Here is a 27,589-nt window from a genome sequence, read left to right as displayed (position 1 = left end):
GTACAAAAATGAGTAAGACTCCTTGGTTCTCCAATTAACAAATTAAGAACACTTAAATTGGATTTATGGCCTTGAAATCAAAAGCATCTAATGTATAACATGAATATCTAATATAAAATATTAGACAAGCACTAAAAATACAAAAATGAAGTTTGAGAAAAACAGAAGAAATAGGAGTTGTGATTAAAGGTTAAACTAAAGTTAATGAAAAAGATGTTTATTTAGGTTTTGAAACACATTAGGCAGGATTCTGGAAGACAGTGATAAGCTCAGGAAAACAAAAGATCCATGTATCCATTAAGAAAACTCAAATTATCAGAACAAAACAAAGACAAATCAAAGTAAAAGTCTGATGGAGAAAACATTATTCATACCTCAGACAAAGGAACATGCTTCCTAATTCTTTTATTTATATATTTTTAAGGCAGAGTCTCACTATATAGCTTAAGTTGACCATGAACTCAAAATCTTCCAACCTCAGTCTCTTGAGTACTGTGGGCACCACCAAACCCATTCCAATTCTTAAAGACTTCCTAGGGGAAAGATCAGTAATTCACATCAAAGCTATAATAAGGAAGAGAACTTGACTCACACAAAAACAAATAGCCTTTAATCATATCAGAGATGCTCAACTTCAAGGAAAAAAGGCCAATTCAAACTATACTTCAGAGACTGCCAATAAACTAATAAAACAAGCACCTGTGGCTATGCTTACATTAGAATAAATTTTTTTTTAAAAAAAAAGACCTCTAGGGCTGGAGAGATGGCTCAGTGGTTAAGAGCACTCATTGTCTGTTCCTTCAGAGGTCCTGAGTTCAATTCCCAGCAACCACATGGTGGCTCACAACCATCTACACTGTGATCTGATGCTCTCTTCTGACATGCAGGTGTACATACAGATAGAGTACTCATACACATTAAATATATAAATACCGCTACATCATCATTATCTAATGATAAAGAGTCAATTACCACAGAATACCATGAATGGACATATACACCTTCACCTAAAACCAAAGCTCCTAAATATAAAGCAAGTAAGTATTAAAGGACTTAAGTGAGAAAAAAAAAAAAAAAGACTCCAAAATCAGAAGGGGACTTGGTTCCTCCCGTTAAAAATGAATAGATTAATTGGTTAGAAAACTCACAGGGAAATACTAGACTGACTGGATAGAATTGTAATTTAGAATAGTCCTAATACCTCATACACATAAAACACCTTTTTGTTAAAGTGACAAAATAAGTCTTAACAAATTCAACAAGATAGAAATCTTACCAAGTATTATTTTTTTTATCACAAACAGCATGAAACTAGAGAGCATTTACAGGAAACAATATCGATAATTGACAAATGCACCAGTTGTGGTGACTGGCTTTACTTCAGGCACTCAGATGTAAGCAGAAGCAGACAGATTTCTTTGAATTCCAGGCCACGTACCCACGTAGTCTACGTAGCACATTTTAGGCCAGTCAAGGTTACACAGGGACACGCTGCCTCAGCTGGGGGGAAACTAGACCAATGTACTCCTCAACAACTAAGAGGTCAAAGACAGTAAAAGCAAAACTAATTATAAATCTTAACAAAAGTGAAATAAAAACATATGGGGGGGGGGACTGGAGAGATGGCTCAGAGGTTAAGAGCAACTGCCTACTCTTCCAAAGGTCCTGAGTTCAATTCCCAGCAACCACATGGTGGCTCACAACCATCCATACTGAGATCTGGTGCCTTCTGGTGTGCAGGCATACATGCAGGTGAAACACTGTATACATAATAAATAAATCTTTTAAAAATATGTTATGATGCTCTTGTGATTGTGTTCTTGTGGTTGCTGGGCAGTGGCAGAGGTACAGGCCACCCCCTGACCCACATGTACTTGCTGTTAAACTATGATAACCAGCAGGTTACCTACATCAAATACATTTTTAACTTAGAAATGTACTCTGCATGCTACTGGAGGAGAAAAGTAATCAGTATTTCCTAGCTATAAACCCTATGATTCTGATTTCTTTGTTAATGTTACTGTTTGAGATAGTCTCACTTTGTGAGCTATGCAGCATACTGCCTTCACAGATAAGCACTGTATATAGCAAGGTTATTTTAACAATTTGTTTTCAAATTATAGTTTGTAAATACTTAAGGATTTCAATAATTTTTCTATAAATTTTTACAGGGATGACCAAAGAATGATATAAAATTTTTTATTTTAAACTTCCACTTCCTCCCATGCACGAAGTGATCTCTGCTCTTTTTTCTGTGTGGCGTTTTAGTCTTGTCTGAGGTAAGCTGTGATTGGATCAAGGCAAAGCCAGCACACTGATGTGAATCCAAAGGCCTATCCCCTCGCAGACGCCCACCTCACCAAGAAGCTACTGGTCCTTATTCAGCTGTCGTGCAGCTGCAAGCAGCTTCGGAAAGAAGTCGATGAAACCACCAACACTCAATAGAGGCATCTCTGAGTGCATTGTGATGGCAGCAGATGCTGAGCCCTTGCAGATCATCCTGCACCTCCCACTGCTGTGTGAAGACAAGAATGTCCCCTGTGTATTTGTGTGCTCCAAGCAGGCTTTAGGATGTGCCTGTGCGGTCTCTAGGCCTGTCATCGCCTGTTCTGTTACCATCCAGTCCACTCAGCAGTCTACTGAAAGGCTCTTGGTGTAGGCCTGTGGCCTCTGTCATTTCCTGTCTACTCCCACCCTATTTGTGTATCATATTGTCTGTTGGCATGTAGTGTTTTCAGCCAGTTTCTATTATAAATATTGTACTACAAAATTTTTTTTCTTTTTTACATTGTAGCTGGGGTTTCCAAAGACAATATGAAATACACTTTGTAAACATTACCAGGTATTAGTAAGAACAGACTGAATCAGAGAAAACTATGGTCACAATTCTTGTATGAAACAGAACTGATCTTACTAGGATAAAAACAAAGACCCTCTGGGGCACAGTAACCATGCCTGTAATCCCAGCATTCAGGAGGCAGAGGCAGGCTTGTCGCTGTAAGTTCAAGACCAGCCTGGTCTCTACAGAGAAACCCGGCTTGAAAAACCAAAACAAACAAACAAAAAGTCTTTCAGGTACTGGCAAAAGAAAACTAATGGCCAAAGTTTAAAGTAATGAGCTCAGGATCATACAACCATCTGCGCAAAAAGAAATAAAATGACAGGACTTACAGGGTAGAATGCCAATTTTTGGCGACATAGCCAACACTAATACTATAACAAGGAACCAAAGCCTAAATGATTCTCAGATGTGAATCTGGGTGAGGTCAAGGGGTAAATAATGAAGGATGAGGGGCTGTTTTGGAGAAAATGAAATGGACTAATAACCCAAATCACAATCACTTCCACTTTTAACACTCCTTTCTGTTCTCACAATCCTAAGTGTTATAATTACACACACACACCTTCATTTTCTGTCCTGGTTTTTTGTTTTGTTTTGTTTTGTTTTGTTTAAGATACGCTCTCCATTTGCAGGCCTGGCTGGCCTCAAACCCAGGGACTCTCCTGCTTCTGCCTACCTACGTGCTGGAATTAAAAGCTTTCATTTTCTTGACATGCAAATTTCTCTTCTATCCAAGTGCCAAAATAATGGCTGCTTATATACCAAGTAAAGAAATATACTCTGATTGGTATGAAAATAACTGCAAGTGCTGAAGCACAAGGCATGATCAAATGTAGTTTTTACTTTTTTGTTTTTCAAGATAGGGTTTCTCTGTGTAGCCTTGGCTGTCCTGAATTCACTTTGCAGACCAAGCTGGCCTTGACCTCACAGCTATCTACCTACCTCTACCTCCCGAGTGCTGGGATTAAAGGCGTGCGCCACCACACCCGGCTGTATTTTTTACATTTCACGAGTCAGTTCATCATTTCAGTTCAGTTGTGTTTAAAATTAAAAGCCTGAGTAAATAATACTAATTTGAGTATTTTTCAAAATATCAAAACACAGCTATACTGTATAATTAGTACTCATAAAATCTTTTTTTTCCTTCCTTTTGGTTTTTTGAGACAGGGTTTCTCTGTGTAGTTCTGGCTGTCCTGGAACTCACTCTGTAGACCAGGCTGGCCTCAAACTCACAGAGATCCACCTGCCTCTGCCTCCCGAGTACTGGGATTAAAGGTGTGTGCCACCACTGCCCAGCTCATAAAACCATTTTTTAAAAAACCAATGGCTAGGGGCCTGCAAGATGCCTCAGTGTAAAGAGGCTTGCCACTAGATCTGACTGAATCCTCTTCACAGGACCCATACAAAGGGAGGGAAAAGCCAATTCCTCTATGTTGTCTTCTGATCTCTCCATGTAAACCTGCATGAGTGCACTTATCTCCATCTTTTTTTTTTTTTTTTTTTTTGGTTTTGTTGTTGTTGTTTTCTGAGACGATTTCTCTGTGTAGTCTTGACTGTCCTGGACTTTCTCTGTAAACCAGGCTGGCCTCAAACTCACAGCAATCCGCCTGCCTCTGCCTCCCAAATGCTGGGATTAAAGGTCTGCGCCACCACATCCGGCAACAAACAATTTTTTTTAATTAAAAAAAAAAATCAGCTAAGCACAATCAAAATACCTAGACAGGTCAGGCGGTGGTGGAATGTGCCTTTAATCCCAGCACTCAAATATGCATTAGGCAGATCGATTTGTGTACCCTCCCGAATTCCAACATTAGTACCTTTTTTAAAAGCAAGTACTATTAAATGAATACTCATATGCCAGGTATTGCTCTTTACACTGCATGTGTTCTTTCGTAATCCTTACACTCTCAACCTTTCAAGAATTTAGCATGATTATGCTAATTTCTCTTTTTTTCTTTTTTTTTTTTTTTTTCTTTTTTGGTTTTTCGAGACAGGGTTTCTCTGTGTAGCCTTGGCTGTCCTGGACTCACTTTGTAGACCAGGCTGGCCTCGAACTCACAGCGATCCACCTGCCTCTGCCTCCTGAGTGCTGGGATTAAAGGCGTGCACCACCACGCCCGGCGATTATCCTAATTTCATAGACCAGACACACAGAGAACAACCAGTGTGCCCAAGACAAGACAATATACCTACAAGCAACAGACTAGGACGGCATCTAAGTTCTTAAACTCCTACCTTTAAAAAATAAATTTGAGCTGGGCGTGGTGGCGCACGCCTTTAATCCCAGCACTCGGGAGGCAGAGGCAGGCGGATCGCTGTGAGTTCAAGGCCAGCCTAGTCTACAAAGTGAGTCCAGTATGGCCAAGGCTACACAGAGAAACCCTGTCTCGAAAAACCAAAAAAAAAAATAATAATAATAATAATAATAAATAAATAAATAAATTTGAAAATATAGTTATACTGTTGAAAAGGACATAAAGTGTCCTTCACCACCCTAGTCGTTATCCTTTTACCTCTGTACCTATAGTAGCTGCTTTTGTTATCTGTTTCAATACATCTACAAGTCAATATAAATGGATGGGCTTTTTTAGATTTACCTAACTTCCTACCCTATGATCTTCTATATCTTACTTTTTTTTCTTTAGTATATTAAATGCCTTCCCATGCCAGTCCTCAACCACATAGCACTGCATTACATTACAGTGCTTAGATATATTATAATTTTGCCAGTTCCCAAGAGAAACATTAAAGTTATTTCTAATCTCTAAAACACTGCGGTTGCTGGGCGATGGTGGCACACGCCTTTAATGCCAGCACTTGGGAGGTAGAGGCAGGTGGACTGCTGTGAGTTCAAGGCCAGCCTGGTCTACAAAGCAAGTCCAGGACAGTAAAGGCTACACAGAGAGATGCTGTCTCAAAACAAAACAAAACAAAACCCACAAAAAACAAAACAAAACAAACACACTGTGGAAAACAGATATAGCTATTAGGTAGTAGCCCAGATACTGGACTTTTCAGATAAAAAGCAAAGTGCTTTCAATTCCTCATCTACATCTTACACTTTTTAAAAAAATGACCTTGAGTTATTTTTTATTGTTACTCTAAAGAGTTTCTTCTATTATTTCATTGATTTATTTTCACTATGTTAATCGTTTGTGTGTGTTCGTGTGCGCGCGCGAGCACGCACACACACAAGAGACAGAGACAGACACAGAGATAGATTGAGAGAGAGAGGAAAGACACGAGAGAGGAGAGAGAGAATAAATATGCCACGTGTGCAGGTGGTTATGAAGACCAAAAGAGGTCACTCAAACTCCCAGGAGCTAGAGTTTTAGGTAGTAGCTAAATGTGGATGTTAAAAACCAAATTCAAGTCCTTTGAAAGTGCAGCAAAGGGGCTGGAGAGATCGCTCAGTGGTTAAGAGCACGGCCTGCTCTTACAAAGGAACCAGGTTCAATTCCCAGCACCCACATGGCAGCTCACAACTGTTTGTAACTCCAAGATCTGATACCCTCACCACACATAAATTAAATGTTTTAAAAAAGAGCAGCAAATACTCTTAACCACTGAAGCATCTATTAAGTCCCACCTCACCGTCTTCTCTTCCTTGCTTACAAAAACAAGGCTGAACATGGTGTACAAGCCTGTAATCCCATCACTAATTAATTCAAGGGCAGCCTAGACCAAACAGCAAGACCAAGTCTCAAACAACAATAAAAAAAAGGGGGGCGCAAGCTGATTTAAGGTAATACAGAAGGGATTCAATAGTGCTTGACACATAATGGTGGTGACTATTACTAGTTTTGAATACCAGCATTATATTCCCTCCTCTCTATACACTGCCATATCAACTTCTAAATGTATGCTTTCAACTTGCAGGCTTACTCAACTACTCACCCAGGTGTATGTGTAAACATGTTCGTGCAGAGAGAACCAATTACCTTTTTACATAACCACTCTTCAAAAGATAAGTGTAGGTTGGGCTAACAAGGTACCTCGGTGACTAAGAGTATGTACTGCTCATCTAGAGGACCTGAGCTTAAGTCAGGATCCCATATGCTCAAGCTATTTCTAGTGTGGTGGACAGTCTTTGCCTGCTGCCTGCTGATCAAGATATAGAACTCTTGGGAGCTGGACAAATGACTTGGAGGTTAAGAACATCACCTGCAGCCAGCCATGGTGGCGGCCACCTTTAATCCTAGCACTAAGGAGACAGAGGCAGGTGGATCAATTTGAGTTTGAGGCCAGCCTCATCTACAAAGTGAGTCCAAGCCAGCCAAGGCTACACAGAGAGTCCAGGCCAGCCAACACTACACAGAGAAATCTTCTCTCAAAAAACAAACAAACAAACAAACAAACAAAGAACATCACTTGGTCATCCAGAAGTTGAGTTCAATTTCTAGCAACCACATGGTGGCTCACAACCATCTATAATTTGATCTGATGCCTTCTTCTGACATGCAGGTGTACATGCAGATGGAGCACTCATATACATAAAAATAAATAAATGGATTAAAAAAAAGATATAGAAGTCTCAGCTCCTCCATCACCATGTCTGCCTGCATACCACCATGCCTCTTACAATGACAATAACGTACTAACCTCAGAAACTGTGAGCCAGACCCAATTAAACATTTTCCTTTGTAAGAGTTGCTGTGGTCATGAGTATCTCTTCATAGCAACAGAAACTCTTAAGACACTTGCCTATGTCCATTTGAACTAGTTTGCCTGTAAAGCACTTTCCATTCTCTCCTTTAAGAGAACTGAATGTCTTTCCTATCCATGTATTACCTCCTCTCCACTCATCTGTAACCATGCTGTTTTATAAGGTTCCGTCACCCATCTTTGTATTTTAGGATTTTCTGAAATAGGATATAACTGTGAAGCCTTGACTGGCACAGAACTCCCAAAACATACCAGTCTAGATAGACTCAACTTTGCAGGACCCCTTCTGAGTCCTGGGATTAGAAGTATGAGGTATTCTATACCGTCATTCATCTGTAAACAACACTGCTGCTTACTTATGTGCTCTCCCATGATGTGTGTCTTGCTTTACTTCCTCACTAGACTGTGACACAATGTTCTCTGCATTGTACTCAGAAGCTTGTCAGATGAATGTACTTTGTAACTCATGAGCGTATATACTTATAAAATTATCTACAACTGTATGTTAACATTTTAAAAAGTAAAAGTTAAGAGGCTGGAGAGATGGCTCAGAGGTTAAGAACACTGACAGCTCTTCCAGAGGTCCTAAATTCAATTTCCAATAACCACATGGTGGCTCACAACCATCTAATCTATGTGATCTAATGTCCTTTTCTGTCCTGTAGGCAGAGCACTGTATACATAACAAAACTTTAAAAAATAATTAAAAAACAAAAAAGTAAAAGCTGTTTATTTTGATATGCTAAAATTAAAGGTGCTCTTTTTTTCTAAAGAAGTAAGAGATGTAAGCAAGGACTAAACTGATATGTACAGTCGTGGCAGATATAGAAATATAGACATATCTTGAATGTTAAGTTATGATTAGTCAACATTTTAAATTTTGTTGTTGTTTTTTGTTTGTTTGTTTGTTTGTTTTTTGGGGTTTTCGGGACAGGGTCTCTGTGTTAGCCTGGGCTGTCCTGGACTCACTTTGTAGACCAGGCTGGCCTCGAACTCACAGCGATCCACCCGCCTCTGCCTCCCGAGTGCTGGGATTAAAGGCGTGCGCCACCACGCCTGGCCTTGTTGTTTTGTTTTTTGAGAGAGGGTTTCTCTGTGTAGCCTTGGCTGTCCTGGACTTTGCAGACCAGGCTGGCCTTGAACTCACAGAGATCTACCTGCCTCTGCCTCCCCGAATGCTGGGATTACAGGCATGCGCCACAGTTTTTTTAAATGGTAGGCTGGGCGTGGTGGCTCATGCCTTTAATCCCAGCACTCGGGAAGCAGAGGCAGGTGGATGGCTATGAGTTCAAGGCCAACCTGATCTACAATAAGAGTTCCAGGACAGCCAGGGCTACACAGAGAAACCCTGTCTCAAAAAAAAAAGAAAAAAGAAAAAAGAGCTGGGCAGCTAGGCATTGGTGGTGCATGCCTTTAATCCCAGCACTTAGGAGGCAGAGGCAGATGAACCACTGTGAGTTCGAGGCCAGTCTGGTCTACAAAGTAAGTCCAGGATAGTCAAGGCAACACAGAGAAACTCTGTCTCCAAAAACCAAAACAAAACAAAACAAAAAATCCAGAGCTGGGCACAGTGATGCAGATCAGTAATCCCTGCACTTGGGAGGCAGAGACAGGCTGGTCTCTTTGAGGCCAGCCTGATCTACAAAGCGAGTCCAGGCCAGCCAATGCTACACAGAGAAACTCTGTCTCTGGAAGAAAAAAAAAAAAGGCCAGGCGGTGCTGGTGCACGCCTTTAATCCCAGCACAGGCAGAGGTAGGCAGATCGCTAGCCTGGTCTACAAAGTGAGTCCAGGACAGTCAAGGCTACACAGAGAAACCTTGTCTCAAAAACAAAACAAAACAACCAAACCAAAGTCTCTAAGTAAGAATAGGTGTGGTGGTGAGTCTTTAAATACAGCACTCAGGAGGCAGAAACAGGAAGATCTCTACTAAACTGGAGGTAAGCCTAGTTTATTTAGCAAGTTCCAGGCCAGCCAGAGATAGAGTGAGATCCTGCTCAAAAAAATCTGAGTAGAAGATGCAAACTGACTCCATAGGCTGCCATCTTACAACATTAATCCTTAGTAATTGCCCAAAGCATGAAACTCAATTCTACCACACTCCTTTTATGTGGTGATAGAAGTGGTTATTGTGGTTTTCATTTTGTATTTTTGAGGGAAGGTCTTGCAGCCCTGAAAAGCCTCCAACTAAGGATGCCCCTGTTTCAACCTTCTGAGTGTTGTATTACAGTCCAATCATGTAAACACACTTATACACCAAACGCAAAGAAAATTCTGATGGCTTATTTCTGTGTATGTGAATTGTTTATACAACATAAGCAAACCAATGTATCCCAGAAACAGACAGCCTTGACATAACATAAATTAAGTAATCTAAGCTCTAATGCTAGCCACTCATCAATCACTACAGACTTCTAACCAGCAGAGCAGTCAAAGAAGGAATATGTGACAATATAAAACAGAAATAAGAAAAGTAAGCTTTGTTTGTCTAAATATTCTTGGAATGGGTGTAGCTGAGTGTCAGTGCTTACTTAGCATGCATGAGGTCCTAAGTTTCATCTATAGCATAACCCCCCCCCCCCAACTGTAACCATCTTGGTAAAATACTGATTTATTTCAACAGGCCATCAAATAGAATGGCAAAGAAACAATTTGCATTACTATTTGATCTGCCTTAAACAGAAAATATTATTGTAAATAATACTAAACATAAACACAATTTAGTGAATAAAGTAGGAGACTGGTAGGCTTAAGCTTTCAGATTCAATTACAGCTGTTCACCAGCCACCTGCTGTTTGACAAGTTACTTACCAACTTGTGCTGCCATTTCTCCGAAAATTTATCCCCTAAGATGAGGATAATTCTTGCAATTTGTGTCACAAGCATTTTGAAAGGAACCATGAGTTATTGTGTAATGCTCTTGAAATTCCTCAGATGTGGGGTCCTACACAAAGTAAAGTATTATTATACATCTCTCTAACAGTAGCATCTGTTTGCATTATGACTTTCCCTACACTTGAAGCTGTGATTCTTGGGCACTGACCTTGCGATCCTGACCTAAGTAATGCTTTTTTCCAAGTCTCTGTATCATGTACATCTTTCTCTTCCTTGGAAGGTACTATGAAAACTAAGCCTTACAAACCCAGTGAGCTCCAATCTTATATGTTTTTGGTAAAATAAGAAATATATGGGATAATTTGGTATTTCTAATTTGCAAATAATTTACCATATTTACATATTTCCTACACTATTCTTTTAAATCCAATTGTATATAAAAGGACATTTCATTTATAGATTTATGTTTTATGAACAGAAAGAACAGTCAGAAAGTAAGGAATCAAGAAAGAATAGTCAGAAAGTGAGGAATCAAGAAATAATAGTCAGAAAGTGGGGAATCAAGAAAGGCAAGCAAGCAGCTACTCTTGTGACCAAACCGCTTTCACTGGAATGACTAACTGCAGTTTTTTGGTTTTTTTTTTTTTTTTTTTTTTGGTTTTCCGAGACAGGGTCTCTCTGTGTAGCCTTGGCTGTCCTGGACTTGCTTTGTAGACCAGGCTGGCCTCGAACTCACAGCGATCCACCTGCCTCTGCCTCCCCAGTGCTGGGATTAGAGACGTGCGCCACCACGCCCGGCTTTGCAGTTTTTTGAGGATTAAATAAGATACAATATTTGAAAGAGTTTGGAAAACCACAGAAAGCTACCAAAATACTCTTCCAAATCACAACAGTCTTTACAATCATAAAATAGCTTAGCACTGCTCCTAACATGAGACAAGTCAAAGCATGTATTAAAGCAACACTTAAAGTTCCTGTCAATTTGTGACCGGGTATATTGTGAGTAAAGAAACTTGTTATACTTTTAATAAATTACTTTTGAATCTTCATAAATAAATCTAGAAGTACACAAATAAAACTAACAATTCATTTAAGTGGACAGATATAATGCACTGAATTAATGTATTTATTTGTAAGCTATAAATTAAGAAATTGAGAAACTACCTTTAAAAAGTATTTATAAGTTCTTACATAGGAAAATATACATGAAGGTAAAAAAGACATTCATTTTTCAGGCACTAATTCAGAAAGAGCTAGTAGTGACGTCATACCTAGAGAACAGAGATGGATATGGACTTAAATCTATACTCTACTCATGGTCTAAAAAGAAGTCAGCAAGTGTCTTTATAATTCCTAAAATATCCAGAATGAAATACTCTCCCATAGGTCGCAGGTCTAAACTACTACACGGCAAGGCCAACTCCTACCCATGTAACTTGAGTGATTTATCCTTAATGACGCTAAGTTCCACTTCTTTACTACATGTTTGTTATGGTTATAAAGCCAGCCTATGTAATGAAATAATTCTTAGGGTTTTTTCTCTACTTTCTTTGTGCCTTAAGCTCTAATGAAGTAATTGTCTATGACTCAGACATATAAGCAGACTGCTCAATTATCAAGACTTTAAAACCAATTAATTAAGATCTAACAATTCCTTATCTTTAAACTCAGCTCTCAGATTCAACAATTTATAAAAGATGTAGGGAAAAGGCACATTTAAAACATTGAAGATTCATTCCAGAGAGAAATAATTTTAGATGAAACATTATTAAAATTTACCACACATATACTTTAAACAAAAGATGAAGTTGAGAGCTGGAATCCTATCACAGCATTCACACTTCCTTGAGTTCCTATTTTCCTATCTCTGTAGCCTAGTTACACTTCATAATATCAGAAAAGCAAGACTTTTGCTTAAGATCAGAGGCTTTGTCCCCCTCAGCAATCCCTTTTAAAAAAGTAATTCTAGCTGGGCATGGTGGCACAGGCCTTTAATCACAGCACTCGGGAGGCAGAGGCAGGCGGATTGCTCTGAGTTCAAGGCTAGCCTGGTCCACAAAGTGAGCCCAGGACAGCCAAGGCTACACAAAGAAACCCTGTTTTGGGAGAAAACAAAAAAACCAGAAAAATTCTAGCTCCAGACTTATTTTCTAGCTATTCATGTAACTACTGACAGAATTAAACTTGAACCTTTATTTCTTTAATTCAGCCCCACATAGCTTTCTCATCATTTAAATTCCCTAGGCTTGAAATATATTGCATGTCATGGCAAACTTTATTTACTATATGTCTGTGTATATGTATGTATGTATATATGTATGTATGTATGTTTTTTTTTTTCGAGACAGGGTTTTCCTGTGTAGCCTTGGCTGTCCTAGACTCAATTTATAGACCAGGCTGGCCTCGAACTCATAGAAATCTGCCTGCCTCTGCCTCCCTAAGTGTTGGGATCACAAAGTGTGTGCCACCACACCCAGCTCTCATGGGAAATTTAAATTCACTTTAGTTATTTCATTTATATATGTTTTAACTCCCAACTCAAGTTCTCAATCCCTGAAAAACAAAGCCCCATCTTTTTCTGGTTGGGGGTTTTTCCAGACAGGAGTTTCTCTGTGTAGCCCTGGTTGTCCTGGAACTCACGATGCAAGCCAGGCTGGCCTTGAACTCAAGAAATCCACCTGCCTCTGTGGTGGATGCCACCGCCGCCAAACTCAAGCAATGTTTTATATGCCCTGAACATCAATGGGTCAAACTGAAAGTGGAAGCACATTCTTCATCTTTACATTACTAAATGCTTCCAGGATGAATTAATAGAAGACAGAGATATCACAATACAGCCATCACAATGTCAACAAGACCAAAAGGCCCTTGGATTTCCCCAAACTTTATGCAGTTTAAGTTATGCTACTCACCGGTATGTGTGCCCCCCCCCCCTTGTTCTGAACACCAAACGGTATTTAACAACAGTTACAATTTCTAAGCTTCAGTAAATTAGTGACTCCTACATCTACAATGTAGTCCCAAAACCATGAAAATCTCAGCTTCAAGGCAGTATTTCCACGCTAAGCAAAGTGTGCAGATAGTAAACTGCCACCCACAACCACCTCAAGGCCCAAGATTATAAAAATCTGGTAGGATTCTCTCAGGTTTTTATTTCTTTTTCTCTAAGAGATTATTTCATGAAACATAAAGAACACTATCGTTTACTTTGAGCTCTCCAATAATTAGACCTATTGTATTAAGGAATTGCTCTCATTCATTAAAAAAAAAACCAAGTTACATTGTCATGAGATAATATGTTCCATACTGTGAGAAGAGATTAAGACCCTACCCACAAACAAAGAATAAAACCTTCAGTATCTGCAAATCAAAAGTATGACAATGGTGGTGAGACGATATGAAGGAAACTTCCATTTACTGCCTGAGTTTTTATACCTACATTGATCTCTCAAACAAACAAACCCAAACCCTTATATAATGAGCTGATGGAGAAAAAGGATTGCCATAGGGAATACCTAAGTGTCATTATTGTCAAACAGTACAGCAGCAGTCTCACCTGATTTTACCACCTTAATGTGGTAGATTTTGGCTATCACAACTGAGAACAAAATATCTTAACAATATCATTGCAAATGTGTTAGTATCTAATTTTAAGTACAACATCCAGGACATCGGACCAGATGCTTCCAATTTGTAGTACCTGATAAATGACTTAGATGCCTCTACAAAGTCAGGCCACCTCACATCTACAAACCTTTTTTTCTTTTTTGGTTTTTCAAGACAGTGTTTCTCTGTGTAGCCTTGACTGTCCTGAACTCACTCTGTAGACCAGGCTGCCCTCGAACTCACAGCAATCCACCTGCCTCTGCCTCCCAAGTGCTGGGATTAAAGGTGTGCGCCACCACACCCGGCCACAAACCGTTTAAAAGCTAACACTGATAGTGATGAAAACAGAGGTTAAGGTATTAAACAGTATTTCTAACTAAGCAAAACAAAAATTACAAATCTAAAGTATAACGGAGATAAAATGGAAGAATTAAGATATAGTTTAAGCAAGAAAATGAAAATAAAAGCTTTTATCATACCTCTCCATATGTACAGAAATATCACAGAAAGCAAATTAGGAATTCAAAAGCTGTCCAAGGTGGCTGAGCTCATTGAAGATTTTCATACCTTTATATCACTGAAGGCTAGGAGTTTTTTGTTGCTGTTTTCTACCACAAACAATCAGGTCATAGTAGTAGTAGTAGTAGTAGTAGTAGTAGTAGTAGTAATTAAAAACATAACATTAAAAAAAACGTAAAACAAAAAAAACACACAAATCAACATATTAAGAGGCATTTGAAAGTCAAGAGTATGTTTAACTCTTGCTTTGCTTTTAAGGCTTGATAAAGACTGAAGGTTTAGGATTTACAGAGGTTATATAAAACATCATTTCTAATATAAAGATATGTGAATTATTAGAAGTAAAAAAATTTTAACTTACCTGGTTTCTTTCTGGACTTTTCATGACCTAGCTGTCCTAGGTCATTGCATCCACATGTGTATACAGTTCCGTCATCCAGGACAAATACAGTGTGTCTGAGTCCGCAGCCTACATCTCGCACCTTCTTATTTACAAAAAAGTCACTTTTTCTGGGCTCTAGTACAATTTCTTCATCAATTCCACCCAAACCTAGTTGTCCATAGGATGCATTTCCCCAGCACAACATGCTTGTAATGACTTTGGTCTTCCAGTTTCAATACAAAATTCGTCTCTGAAACACTGGAAACTTGGAGGCACCCTATATCTGAGGAGACAAACCAAAGTTATTACAACTTCAAAGAAAGCAAGTTGTGTAACTAACTGCTCTTTCATCAAGTGTCAGGCTACAATGAGAGCTGTAATTGTTAAATATTTATAATATGCTCCCAAGTTATCATGCAGTTCCAAGAACCAATCTGTTCTTTTTTTTTAACCATCATATGCAAATGTTTAGGAAACAACACCACTTTCTACTATTCCTCCCAAAACTTAAAAGTTAAGTGGCTTAGACTGTGTTAGTAACTCAGAAATAAGTAGTCTAATGAAATTTCTTTAAGTTTTATGAAAACAGTAAATAAAGCATGTACCAATGCTCAAACAAGCAAGTATCAAGCCAACTGCAGAAACATAATCTTGCAGTCTCCCTCCGCTCACAGAATTCAACAATCTGATACCTACCTCCACATCAACAGAAAACTGAAGCTCTTATCTGTAACAAAAATAAAACCAGTAATAGAACTTTAAAAACAACTCAAAATTTAGACTAGACTTATTTAAACTAATAGGCTATATACAAAATTAGAATTTATGAAGTCACAATTTAAAAACAATCAACTCCATTTTACAAGTTACTGGCGCCGAACCATCTCCACTAATTAATTTTAAAACAAAATTGAAAGCCAGGTGCGGTGGTGCAGGCTATAAAACCAGCACTGAGAGCGGCAGAGGTAGGCAGATCTCTGTGAGTTCGAGGCCAGCCTGGTCTACAATGCGAGTCCAGGACAGCCAAGGCTACACAGAGAAACCTGCCTCCAAAACAAAAAACAAAAACAAAAACCCCTAAATCGATGTGATTATAACACATAAGAAATATTAAGCTTAAATATCAAGATTCTCTCAATTCAAAAAATTTTATTATGAATAGTTTCTTCAAATAAAAAAGTCTGTACTTATGTATACCTCTAGGACAATTACTTGAAGATGAAAAACAAATTATAAGCAATCGCAGGCCTGCTGGGTTTTTTCAAAATAAAAACGGGTTAGGGACAGGGTTAAGACACTGATATCTTGACAGGGAGATCTAGATAACTTCTTCCGCTTGAAAGACATACAGGACCGGGCTGGGAGCTCTTACAGGTTAAGGGCACTGTCTGCTCTTTAAAGGATGCAGATTCAATTCCCGCACCCACACGACTTCTCTCTACAGTTCGTCCCAGGGACTCAATCCTACGCCCTCTTCTGGCCTCCACCTGCACCAAGCACACACAGGATGCACAAACATCTAAACAAAACAGCCATAAACATTCTTTTTAAGGGACGTAAGTGAGTCCTTCTCCTCTAAACCTCCATATTAAAAAAAGAAAAAGAAAAACGAAAAAAAAAAAAAAAGAATAAGGGTGCGTTACTAAATAGGACCATTAACGAAGGCTGTTAGTCATCCCGTAACTGTCCAAAGTCACCTAAATTCCTTACACCGAATCTGAAGTTTCAAAGCTATTTTCCTGCATATGTTTATTTAGAAAGTGCCGAAGCTGCTCCATCCCACGCCCATCACCAGAAGTTAGGTTTTCATCCCTTTGGGACGCCAACACTCGAAAGTTCCAGAGAGTTCTGCATTGTCTTTTCCATATCTTTTTTTAAGGCTAACGGAAGACAGAAACCTATCTCCTATCTCAACGCGCTTTCGTTTGGGCACCCTTTTTTTTTTTTTCCTTTTCTTTTCTTTTTTTCCTCCAAAAGTCAGAACGGGTGTTGGAAAGGCGTTCTCTCGCCAGCAACAGGTTGGAGAAGGGAAAGCAGTTTTGGTTTCCTCTTTCCCTGACCGTGCTCACGCGGCTCGGGGAAGAGGACTGGTGTGCACACACCCAACCTCGCGGGCAGGACCAGCCAAACTCCCGCAGCTACCTGCGCGCCGCCGAGTCCACACTACCGGGCTCGGCTCCCGGGAGGCCTCGGCCCCAGGGAGGCCTTTTTCCCCCCACCCCACCCCCGAGGGAGGTGCAACACCCCGGCGCCGGGAAACCACTGAGGACGCGGGCGCCCTTCACTAAGGCCCCTACGGAGCCCACCTCCGTCACACTACCCCGCGAACCCACAGGGGCAACGACTCACCGGGCCCCTCAGGGCAGGGAGAAGCCCTAAAACGATGGTGGAGGGCGGCCGCTCCCTGGACCTCTGGGCGGCTCTCCGGCTCCCGAGATCTTCCTCCCTCAGCCGGCCCGCGGCTTATGACCCACGGCTCCCCCGGCGTCCCGGCCGCCGCTCCGCTGGCTCTTGCTGCCCGGCTCCCCTGTGAAACTTTCCCAGGTTCCTCGAGAGAAAAGCTGCCGCCGGCACACTCCGGACCGAGAGACAGCCGTCAGCGACCCGGATGGAGCGGGAGGGGAAGGGCTGCCGGCGAGCAGGGCGGAGAGCACGAGGGGTGGGGAGAGCCGAGGGGAGAGGCTGGCGACGAGGAAGAGAGGGGCGGTGGTTTCGCGGGAGGGGGTGGGGGAGGGGGGAGGAGGAGGGGCCTGCCGGAAGTGAGCTGCGGAGCATGCGCGACTCCGCCTACTTCCCCATTCGCGCGCCTGCGCGTGAGTCCTCCCAAGGGTCCTCCCGACCCGGGCGCTTGCGCAGTATGTTACTTTTCCTGCTCTTAAGAGACTTAATACGATTGGGAGAAAAGCTGTCAGTGTATTTTCTTTCTTTCTTTCTTTCTTTCTTTTATTTTTGGTCGTTGTGTTTTTAAACAGTTCTTCAGCGTTCTTCAGAGCAGTTCTTCAAAAGGAAACTTTCTTTTGGGTATGGTTTTCTCCTAAGGAGGAAATCTCCTAAGGAGATTTTGAAGCAGCACATGAAACTATCGCAAATAAGGTTAGAAAAGCCGGTGGCTCACTCTAAACCCTTCAACTCACCTGAACCTAATCTGAACACGTGAGATGTATTGATATCAATGGAGCCATGGCTTAGCCTAATCTTAGTAAATGTCAGCATCTTCTTGCTTCAGGTTCCTGGAACAGAGTTAGCTCACATTTCAGCTAACTCCTTGGAAGACGGAAGGTAAAATTGCCGAGGCTCAGAGGAAAAACAGCGTACAGCTAATCGTTCCTGCTCCTTGAAGACGAAATCCAGATCTCACAGGCCAACTTGAACGTTATCTTGATACCAAATCTGTCTGTTGTGTCTCAAAAAGTGAATAAATGGAGGGCAAACTGTTAAGGGGGAAGGGGGAAGATTTGGTAAGACGCCAAGACCAAAAGTGTGGAGTAGCTTGCTCACATGTTAACCTTTTAAACACAGGTTCCATGCTCCCTTTGTCCCTAGGAAGAAATGAGTGAAGAAACCCAGTAGCTACTGCATCTGTGGGTGTGGATCTGTGTCAGCCTTGGGGCTGGAAAGGAGAACATGGTAATCCCAAACAAAACAACTGTGTCGCTAGCTTCAGAGGGAGGGCTGCGTGGCTGAAGGAAGCACAGGAGCGTTTCAGCAGAGGATAGCTATAAACAAAATTGTAGTCTCATTTAAAGACTTAAAACGAGGCAGTTTTGAAATTGTACAGGACTTATTTTTACACAGCATTTCGTTACTGTCTTTCCTAGGTGTTTTAGCCGACTAAGCATGGCACCAAAGCTAAGTTAGGTTGTCTTCAAACGTGTGAAACCCTCCCTCCTGAAGAGCTGAGGTCGCAAGTATAGACTATAGCACCTGGCTTGGGGGGGGGGGGGTTGTTATCAGACGTTTGCAAGGACCCAAATGGGAGTTAGTAGTGGTGGAGGCTGACATGGCAGTAACAGAGATGAGGTGAAGAAAGATGAAGAAAAACAATTTGCTTTCTGTCTTCTGCCTGCTCACCTGCGCCCCTGGCCTCACCACGCACCATACCCTACAAGGTCATATCAATCAGTGACTGGCTAGGACCTGCTAGGACCTGCTAGAACCAACCTGTGAAGACCTATGAGAAGCAAACAGTAACCTGTTGAGTCAACTAGTGAACCCCCTAGAATCAGTGGCCTAGAGTTGACTATGGATCCAGGCGGTTGTGATAAGGGGGCGTTAGCCACTAGTCTAGAGGTAGCCGCAGACCAAGAGTCAACCTCTGACCTGGACCTAGAGGCAACAGAGCATGCATTCTAGACAGCACACTGGCTTCTGCACCTTCTTCTGGGGGGGGTGAGACCAGCTGCCTTCAGCTTTCTGGAAAGAAGCCAAGGAAACCACAGATTCAAAATTCTGACCAAGAAAAGATTTTGGAAGTAGATTCCAGCCTAGTCCATGAAATAAACCCTGAGGGAGAAGCTGATGACAAGACGTCAGATTTTCAGATGCGTTAGACACGCAGCTCCATTAGTACCTCCAGAGTGTGGGCTGGAGAGATGACATCCTTGTTAGGTGGTTCACAATGACCTGTAACTTCAACTCCAGGGGTTCCACTGCCTCTGACCACTACCAGCACTACACACACATGACTTACACTCACAGATACACATATAAATGAGTTTTAAAAGATAAAACAACAACAGATCTGAGGGCCTCTGAGTCAAGAGGTCTAGCTTAAGTACCTCATCTCTTCACTTTTTACATTTTGGATCCTCTAAAGTATTTCTTCAGGAAGTAAAATGTCTATATATAATATATAATATGTAATATATATCAAAGAAGCTATAAACTTACGTTGTGGACAGTTTAACAGGGCTCCACCAGGTAGTTAATAAATTGAGGCCACAGCAACAGTAATAAAGCCATTTACAAAAATGAAGACACTGAAGGAAGCTGAAGATGAGAGTTTGCTTTAGTTTTTTTATTGATGACGATGATGGTGGTGGGTTTTTTTTTTCTTTTTTTCTTTTTTCTTTTTTCTTTGTGTGTGTGTTTGGGAGGGGGGGCGTTTCGAGACAGGCTTTCTCTAGGTAGCCTTGGCTGCAGGCTGGCCTTGGAATTACAGGTGTGCATCACCACACCCAGCTGATGATTGCTTTTTCAACAGGCTTTCTCTGTGTAGTCCTGGCAGTTCTGGAACTCACTTTGTAGACCTGGCAGGCCTTGAACTCAGAGATCCACCTGCCTTTGCCTCTCAACTGCTGGGATTAAAGGCAGGTGCCCCCACTGCATGGCAGCTTTAGCCGGTTTGTTGTTGTTGTTGTTGTTGAGACAGAATCTCACTGAGTAGCGTTGGCTCCTCTGGACCTTGCCATGGAGACTTGCCTAGCCTCAGATTTGCAGCAATCATCCAGCTTCTGCCTTGGGAGTTCTGGGATTACAGATGTATGCTACAAAGCCCAGCTGGAAGGTATGTTTTAGCAAGAGAAAAACTTTGATGTTTTTGTATTAATTTTGTAGGACTACCATAATACCACAAACGGGGTATCTTAAATAGAATTTATTCAATAGCTTATGTAACTTATAAATAAGTTACATAACTTAGGGGTGAGGTGTGGCTCAATGGTACAGTGCTTGCTTAGCATGCGCAAGAATCTGGGCTTTATCCCCGTTAGCACGAAAGAAAAAATAGGTAACCTAAATAATTTATTTTCTCACAGCTTTGGAAGCTGTGAGAAGTCCTTGATGAAAGTGCCAGCAGTTTCCTCTCATCCCCTCCCAGGAGGAAGAAACTCCTTCCTAGATTTGCAATAAAGCCACCTCCTTGCAATGTGTTCCCATGGTCTTCTGTTGGCTATCTGTCTACTGGTCCTGCCTTTGTTCTTGTAAAGACACAAATCACAATGGGTTAGGTCTTACCTCGTGACCTCATTGTACTTTAATCACCTCCTCAGAGAACCTGTGGATACTCTGGCACATTGAGGGAAAGGACTTCAACACATGAATTTGTCAGGGAAGAGTATAATGTGACCCACACTAGTTTTTCCTTTTTTTTTTAAACTAATTTTTATTTTATACTATAGATGTTTTGCCTCATGTCTGTGTACCATGTGATTGTGTGGTGCCTACAGAGGCCCGACAAGGTGTCTGTTCCCTCTCACTTCCCTAACCCCCAGACAGGGTTTCTCTGTGTAGCCTTGGCTTGATTTGTAGTCCAGGCTGGCCTCAAACTCAGTCATCCACCTGCCTCTGCCTCCCAGAGTCCTGGGATTATAGGTGTGCGCCACCACCCAAGGCTTTGTAGACCAGGTTGGCCTCGAACTCACAGAGATCAGCCTGCCTCTGCCTCTGCCTTTGCCAGTGCAGCCAGTGCTCGTAAGAGCTCTAGCCCCTTGGTTCCCCGCAAGAGATTAGTTCATTATCTTCACGGAGGGGAGCATGGTGGAACGCATGCAGAAATGGTGCTGAAAATAGCTGAAAGTACATGCTGACCCATTTGGGGGGGGGGGTTCAGGAGGAGAGGAAGAAAAGGGAGGGAGGGAGGCGGGGAGGGAAAGAGTGGGAACATGATTCTGAATCCTTAAAGCCCACACTCCAGCAAGGCCACACCTAATTCTTTTCAGCTGAGCCACTCCCTGTTGACTCCATGAGCCTGCCATTCTTATTCCCGTCACCACAAGTACTCTAGCTCTTTAACTCTAGCTGTCCTGAAACATGCTAAGCAGCCTAGGTTGTCCTCCTCTTCCTGTCACTGCACCTGCCTCAGCCTGCTGGGATTATAGGTGTTAGGAATCATGCTTGGACCCATGTTAGTATTTCTTTGTCTTGAATTATTAAAAAGCCCTTTGAATGACACTCAAGGGTCAGGTCACGTAGTCTGCTAACTATATGTGGCCTCCTTTAATGGAGTGGACTACAGTAATTATTGAAATTTTAAAAGGTTTCATTGAAATTGGATTTTAAAAATCGCATCTAAACCAGGTGTGGCGGCGCACACCTTTAATCCCAGCACTTGGGGAGGCGGAGGCAGGTGGATCTCTGTGAGTTGGAGTCCAGCCTGGTCTACAATGTGAGTTTAAGACAGCCAGGGCTGTTGGAGGGGCAGGGGAAGAGAGAGCACTCCTTGAAGATGGGGGGAAGGGGAGAGAGGCCAGGAAGGTAGGAAAAGGACAAGAGCAGGGGCAGGCCAAAGGACAAAAGGAGCCATGGAAAGAAAATGTCTGAGCCAAGTGGTGGTGCACACCTTTAATCCCAGGACTCTGGGATGCAGAGGCAGGCGGATCGCTGAGTTTGAGGCCAGCCTGGACTACAAATCAAGTCCAGGGCAGCCAAGGCTACGCAAAGAAACTGTCTCAAAAAACAAAAAACAGAAAAAAGGAAGAAAATGTCTGGTTTATATAGCGAGTAAAGAGGGAACTATGAGGATGGTTTGTCCTTTTATATGCCCTGGGGAGGGCCACGCCCCTGTGACAAGTAAGCAATGACATCACAAGTAGGCCGACTGAAACAGAATCCTAACAGGAAGCCCCGCCCTTAAGTAGAGGGCAGGATAGGCTAGCCACGCCCTGCAGCAGGACTTAATAGTTCAAGGTTAACTTTGGCTACCTACCAAGTTCAGGGCTACCCTGGCTTACACAAGACCATATCTCAAAAAATAAATAAAAAATCCTTTAGCTGTTGTAGTAGGGCGATATGGGCCTGTTCTTAGGACACATTTTTTAAAAGATGGGAGGAATAACTCCTATCGCATTAAAAGCAATTTTATTGATATTGTTTGTAATACTTCACCTAGTCAACAGCATAAAAAATAATACTTCTCAGTACTTATTGCAAGAACCTTTTCAACCTTCACCATCACAGTTATCTCAGCTTCCAATTTTGCTTTCTGACTTCAATTTTCTTCTCACTGTCTCTGTGTGAACTGGCAGTAATCTTTGCATTGTGAAAGCCAGAACTGTCTCTAAATGTGTTCTCTTATTTATTTATTTATTTATTTTGGTTTTTTGAGACAGGGTTTCCTTGTGTAGCTTTGGCTATCCTGAACTCACTTTGTAGACCAGGCTGGCCTCGAACTCACAGCGATCCACCTGCCTCTGCCTCCCAAGTGCTTCTCAGTACACCACCACCACCCAGCATGTTCTCTTTTTATAACTGTGCCAGTCTCTGTTTCTCACTAACTGCAGGATTCAACTGACAGTCAAACAGATGTAATCCCGAAGAATTCCATGTAATGTGGCCCTTGACTGGTATGTGGGGATGTGTCAATGCACTTGAAATTAGTTATTACTTTAGCAGTTACTATACTTGTTTGTTTTATTTTTTTGTCGATGTTATTGTCATTTTAGGTTTTTGGGGTGTTTTTTTTTTTCGAGACAGGGTTTCTCAGTGTAGCCCTGGCTGTCCTGGACTTGCTTTGTAGACTAGGCTGGCCTCGAACTCACAGGGATCTGCCTGCCTCAGCCTCCCGAGTGCTGGGATGACATTCTTTTAAACACTAAAAAAAAAAAAAAAAAAAATACTTATTTAGTGTTAGGAATCATAAAGTGGTAGGAGGGTACATGACTACCGCAACTTTTCAGAAATTGGTTCTCTCCTTGGTGTGGAACTTGGGGATTGAACTCAGGTCTTCAGACTGAGCATTGATATCTTAGCATTGATATTTTTATGGGCAGACATTTATTAGAATTTGAAAACTGTACTCTTATAAGTGTAACATAAGAACTGATAGCCTAAAGGAATTGAGCAGTAGTGACCAGAAGGCCACGGTGTTCTAGGAGATAAATTACAGTTGTCACTTTCACTTTTCCTAATATAGTTTAACCATATTAAAGTATCAAAAATGTTAGACCAAGAAAAATGCTATGCTGATCACATTACTTTCTAAAAATCTATATAAGTATTAAGAAATACAAATTATTCTGTAAGCATGGGATGTTATGAAGCAAATCAAGATGTAGTGTGTTTCCCTACAAAATAAACCAAATTCATATGTTCAACACTGGAGGGGGGCACATGGCAGGGAGCAGAATATCATTATGTAGCCCTGGTTGGCCTGGAACTATCTATGTAGACCAGGCTGGGTTCTATCTCATGGAGAGCTGGCTGCCTCTGCCTCTGGAGTACTAGGATTTAAAGCTTATACCACCATGCTCAGCCATGTGTTCTGTCTTTAACAGGAAGCCTTACCCAACAGGCTAAAATCCAAAGAGCAGACTCAAAGTGTCCCCAATTTACACATTTTAATACGAGAATTGCTGCACAAACCACTGGTGCTTTCATCTCAGGGAGATATTGGTGGTTTAATACCACATTCCAGGGCTGGAGAGATGGCTCAGAGTTTAGGAGCACTTACTGCTCTTCCAAAGGTCATGAGTTCAAATCCCAGCAACCATATGTTGGCTCACAAACATCTATAATGAGATCTGTATACATAATAAATAAATCTTTAAAAAATAATAATAATAATACCACATTCCAAGACTGACCATGGCCAGGGGCACAGTGGACTTGGGAGCCCAAATGTGATGGCGGCCTGTTTCTGAGGCAGGCTTTTTATAAGAAAAACTACAACCAAGTAACCAGGTGGGAAGCAAGGGGGAGGGAGCATCCTGTCATTTTGACTAGCTAAACACAAGAAAAGTTGCTTTTGCTCTGAGCACAATGTCCAGGTAGCTAGGCAAAGCACTCTCAGTTGATTGGCTAGGATATAAGCTTGGGGATTATTCAGCTCCCCACCATTCCAGGAGAAAGGAGCCTAGTGGGGGTGTTGTGGTTTTGTTTATGTGGTACATAACTCATTAATTCAAACAGAATATCCAACAAGTATTGAATTGTAAGTAAAAGGCTATTCAAGCTCCCCGGCAGGCAGAGCCCGAGAACCTGGACTTAATTTTACTTATGATCAAAATGGACACCCAGAGGCAAAATGGCTTCTGATAGGCTAAAAGTGACAGCAGCTATAGGGGAGCCACAGTTGTGCTAGGAACTAAAGTAGGTCTCAATGGAGAGGCTACAGCGTTTAAGCAGGATAAGCAGGTTGCAACACTGACCGTGTTGACGACAAAATGAAAACCCTGAAGAACAGTAGATGTTAAGGTCTTTTTAGTGTTGAAATACTGTTGGTTGTTATTACTTTGTGAGGTAGGAGGGATTTGAAGAATTTACCACAGGGGCCTCTGCATGCTGGGAAACTGCTGTGCTACTGACCTATGTCCACAGAACTCACTCTGTAGCCTAGGCTGCTTGGCATCTTCCTGCCACAGCCTCCCTCATGTGTCTGTATGCCTAGGCCACCACATCCAGTGAACTTGGCTCTCTCTCTCTCTCTCTCTCTCTCTCTCTCTCTCTCTCTCTCTCTCTCTCTGTTTCTCTTTTTGAGATAGGATTTCTCTGTGTAGCCTTGGCTGTTCTGGACTCACCAGGCCTGGCTGAGATCTGCATTTTTATTTTTATTTCCCTCCCCCCAGTGGTTGACCTTTCTAAGAACATTTATTTATTGCAAGTGGAGTTGTATGTGTATGCACATGCCAACAGCATACATGTGGAGGTCCAGAGACAACTTTGGGAAGTTGATTCTCTCTCTCCACTGAGTGGGTTCTGAGCATCAAACTTGCGTCATCAGGCATAGCAGCAATCTCAATGTATCAAACCATTTATCACTTAAAAGGTGAGATACAAATTCTTAGAAAACTTTATTAAGCCTATGAAGATGTTTTGACATAATATCTCTAGCGGACAAGATAAGACGTGAGAACACTGTGACATAATCAGTAATTTTTGTGTTTGTCGTCTAAACAGTTCTTCCTATTTAGACTGTGACCTTTCTAAGGGAGAGACCGGTGGCAGCTACAATTTTATCACCACTAATGCCTAGCAGAATACCGTGTTCACATTCATTTTTACTAACAAACTGAGTAAGCAAATCCTTTCATTATCTAAAACCTCAAGTCGAAGCTGGAATTCTTACACTTACGCCTTTGGGTCTTTATGTATTGAAATATCTGTGTGCCTTCTGAGGATTGGGGTTTTGCTTACAGACATGGAACATTGTGGAAGTATGATAAATGTACAAGATTTCACCAATACAAACAGGTCTGTTTCATTCATCAGTGTGTTGCAGTTACACTGGGCTGTCTAGTAAATATCTGTTAGAAAAACATAACTTAGAAACCTGGCTACTGGCAGGTATTAGTTCAGAAGCTCTAGCCTGCTAGCCAATCGGATCTGCCTCTAGGTTGCTTAGCAACCTCTGACATCATCATCTGCGGCCAGCCACCAGGTGTGTGCCAGAGGCACCTGATATAAAGGACCAACCAACCGCTTCTCTCTCTCTGTCTCTCTCTCTCTGTCTCTCTCTCTCTGTCTCTCTGTCTCTCTCTCTCTGTCTCTCTCTCTCTCCTTTCTCTTTCCTCTCCCTTCTCCTCCCCTCCCCTCCTCTCTCCCTGTCTCTCTCTCCCCCTTCCCCTCCCCCCTTCTTAACTCTCTCTTGCACTCTCTCCAAGCAGCATCCCCTTTTTCTTTTTCTCTCCCTCTCCCACTGTCTCTCTGTCTCAGTCTCTCTCTATACCCTCATGGCCCACTCGGGCCTTAACTCCTCTCCCCTAACCTCCCTTCAAATAAATCTCTCCATATCAGATCAGTTGTGTGGCATTTTTGTTTGTTTTGTTTTTCGAGGCAGGGTTTCTCTGTGTACCTTGGCTGTCCTAGACTCATTTTTTTTTTTTTTTTTGGTTTTTTGAGACAGGGTTTCTCTGTGTAACCTTGGCCATCCTGGACTCACTTTGTAGACCAGGCTGGCCTTGAACTCACAGCGATCCGCCTGCCTCTGCCTCCCGAGTGCTGGGATTAAAGGCGTGGGCCACCACACCCAGCCTTAGACTCATTTTGTAGACCAGGCTGGTCTGGAACTTACAGCCATCCACCTGCCTCTGCCTCCTGAGTGCTGGAATTAAAGGCGTGGGCCACCATGCCGGGCTGGCATCTTATTCTTAGTGATAATAGCAGAAATAGCTAAAATCCAGTGTGAAAAGTTTGCTTTTGTCTCTTGGATTCAGAATTAAATTCAGCAGAGGAAGCATAGTTACGAATGGGTTTTTGTTTTTGTAAGTACTAGGGTTGAACCCAGGACTTTGCATATGCTAACACACTCCTGAAAGACATATACCATATACATACATACATACATACATACATACATACATACACATATACATACATACATACATATATACATATACATACATACATACATACATACATATATATACTAATATTACAGCAAGATAGCTCAGTTCCACAGATATGGAGTGGGGGGAGGAGAAGAGAGACAAGTTGGAAACAAGTGAAGCTCATAGGAGAAAATAGCTCCTCTGAAGGGAGCCACATGCCTTGACACTCATGGCAGCCGCATGAGGAAGCAGCCTAAAATTAGCAGGATGGGCAAGCCCGGGAGGGAAAGCCAGGCAGCCTTCTCCACCCTCAACAAGTGAGGAGTCCCGGAGGAACCCCTTTAATCTCTCCATCCTCCGCTGGTGACAGGTAAGGCCCCCACTGGGGGTAAATCCACCTCCCTCCCTCCCTCCCTCCTCTCCCCCCCCCACACACCCACCCCCGTTCTTCCCTTCTGTTGTGGCTCCTTTGCTTTGTTTTTGAGACAGGGTCTCACTCTATAGCCCAGGCTGACCACAAATTTTCCATCTGCTTGCC

At 41.9% G+C, this 27,589-nt stretch overlaps 1 protein-coding gene and 1 long non-coding RNA gene across 4 annotated transcripts in view; one reads left to right on the top strand and one right to left on the bottom strand.

The window, feature by feature from the left end:
• Positions 1–17,567, bottom strand: part of HERC4 (HECT and RLD domain containing E3 ubiquitin protein ligase 4) — a 74,401-nt gene extending 56,834 nt beyond the window's left edge. For 2 of the 3 annotated variants that reach the window (XM_084751929.1, XM_084751930.1), the window contains exons 1-3: positions 17,198–17,567; positions 15,545–15,575; positions 14,828–15,131 (exon numbers count right to left, since the gene is read on the bottom strand). In XM_084751929.1, coding sequence (XP_084608055.1) covers positions 14,828–15,053 — 226 coding nt within the window. In that variant the 5' untranslated portion in view covers positions 15,054–15,131; positions 15,545–15,575; positions 17,198–17,567. Of the gene's footprint in view, positions 1–10,317; positions 10,451–14,827; positions 15,132–15,544; positions 15,576–17,197 lie in introns of those variants that run through there. The other variant, XM_084751931.1, reaches the window with a different exon arrangement.
• A 41-nt stretch (positions 17,568–17,608) lies between these two features.
• LOC311581295 lies at positions 17,609–20,853 on the top strand. Its single transcript, XR_014773736.1, has 4 exons — positions 17,609–17,941; positions 18,075–18,475; positions 20,220–20,354; positions 20,605–20,853. It is a non-coding gene; the product is annotated as an uncharacterized lncRNA (long non-coding RNA).
• Positions 20,854–27,589: the final 6,736 nt, after the last annotated feature.

This window comes from Acomys minous (genome assembly GCF_964271855.1).
Source record: "Acomys minous genome assembly, chromosome: 13".
NCBI classification, from domain to species: Eukaryota; Metazoa; Chordata; class Mammalia; order Rodentia; family Muridae; genus Acomys; species Acomys minous.
This window is presented reverse-complemented; position numbering and strand designations above follow the sequence as displayed.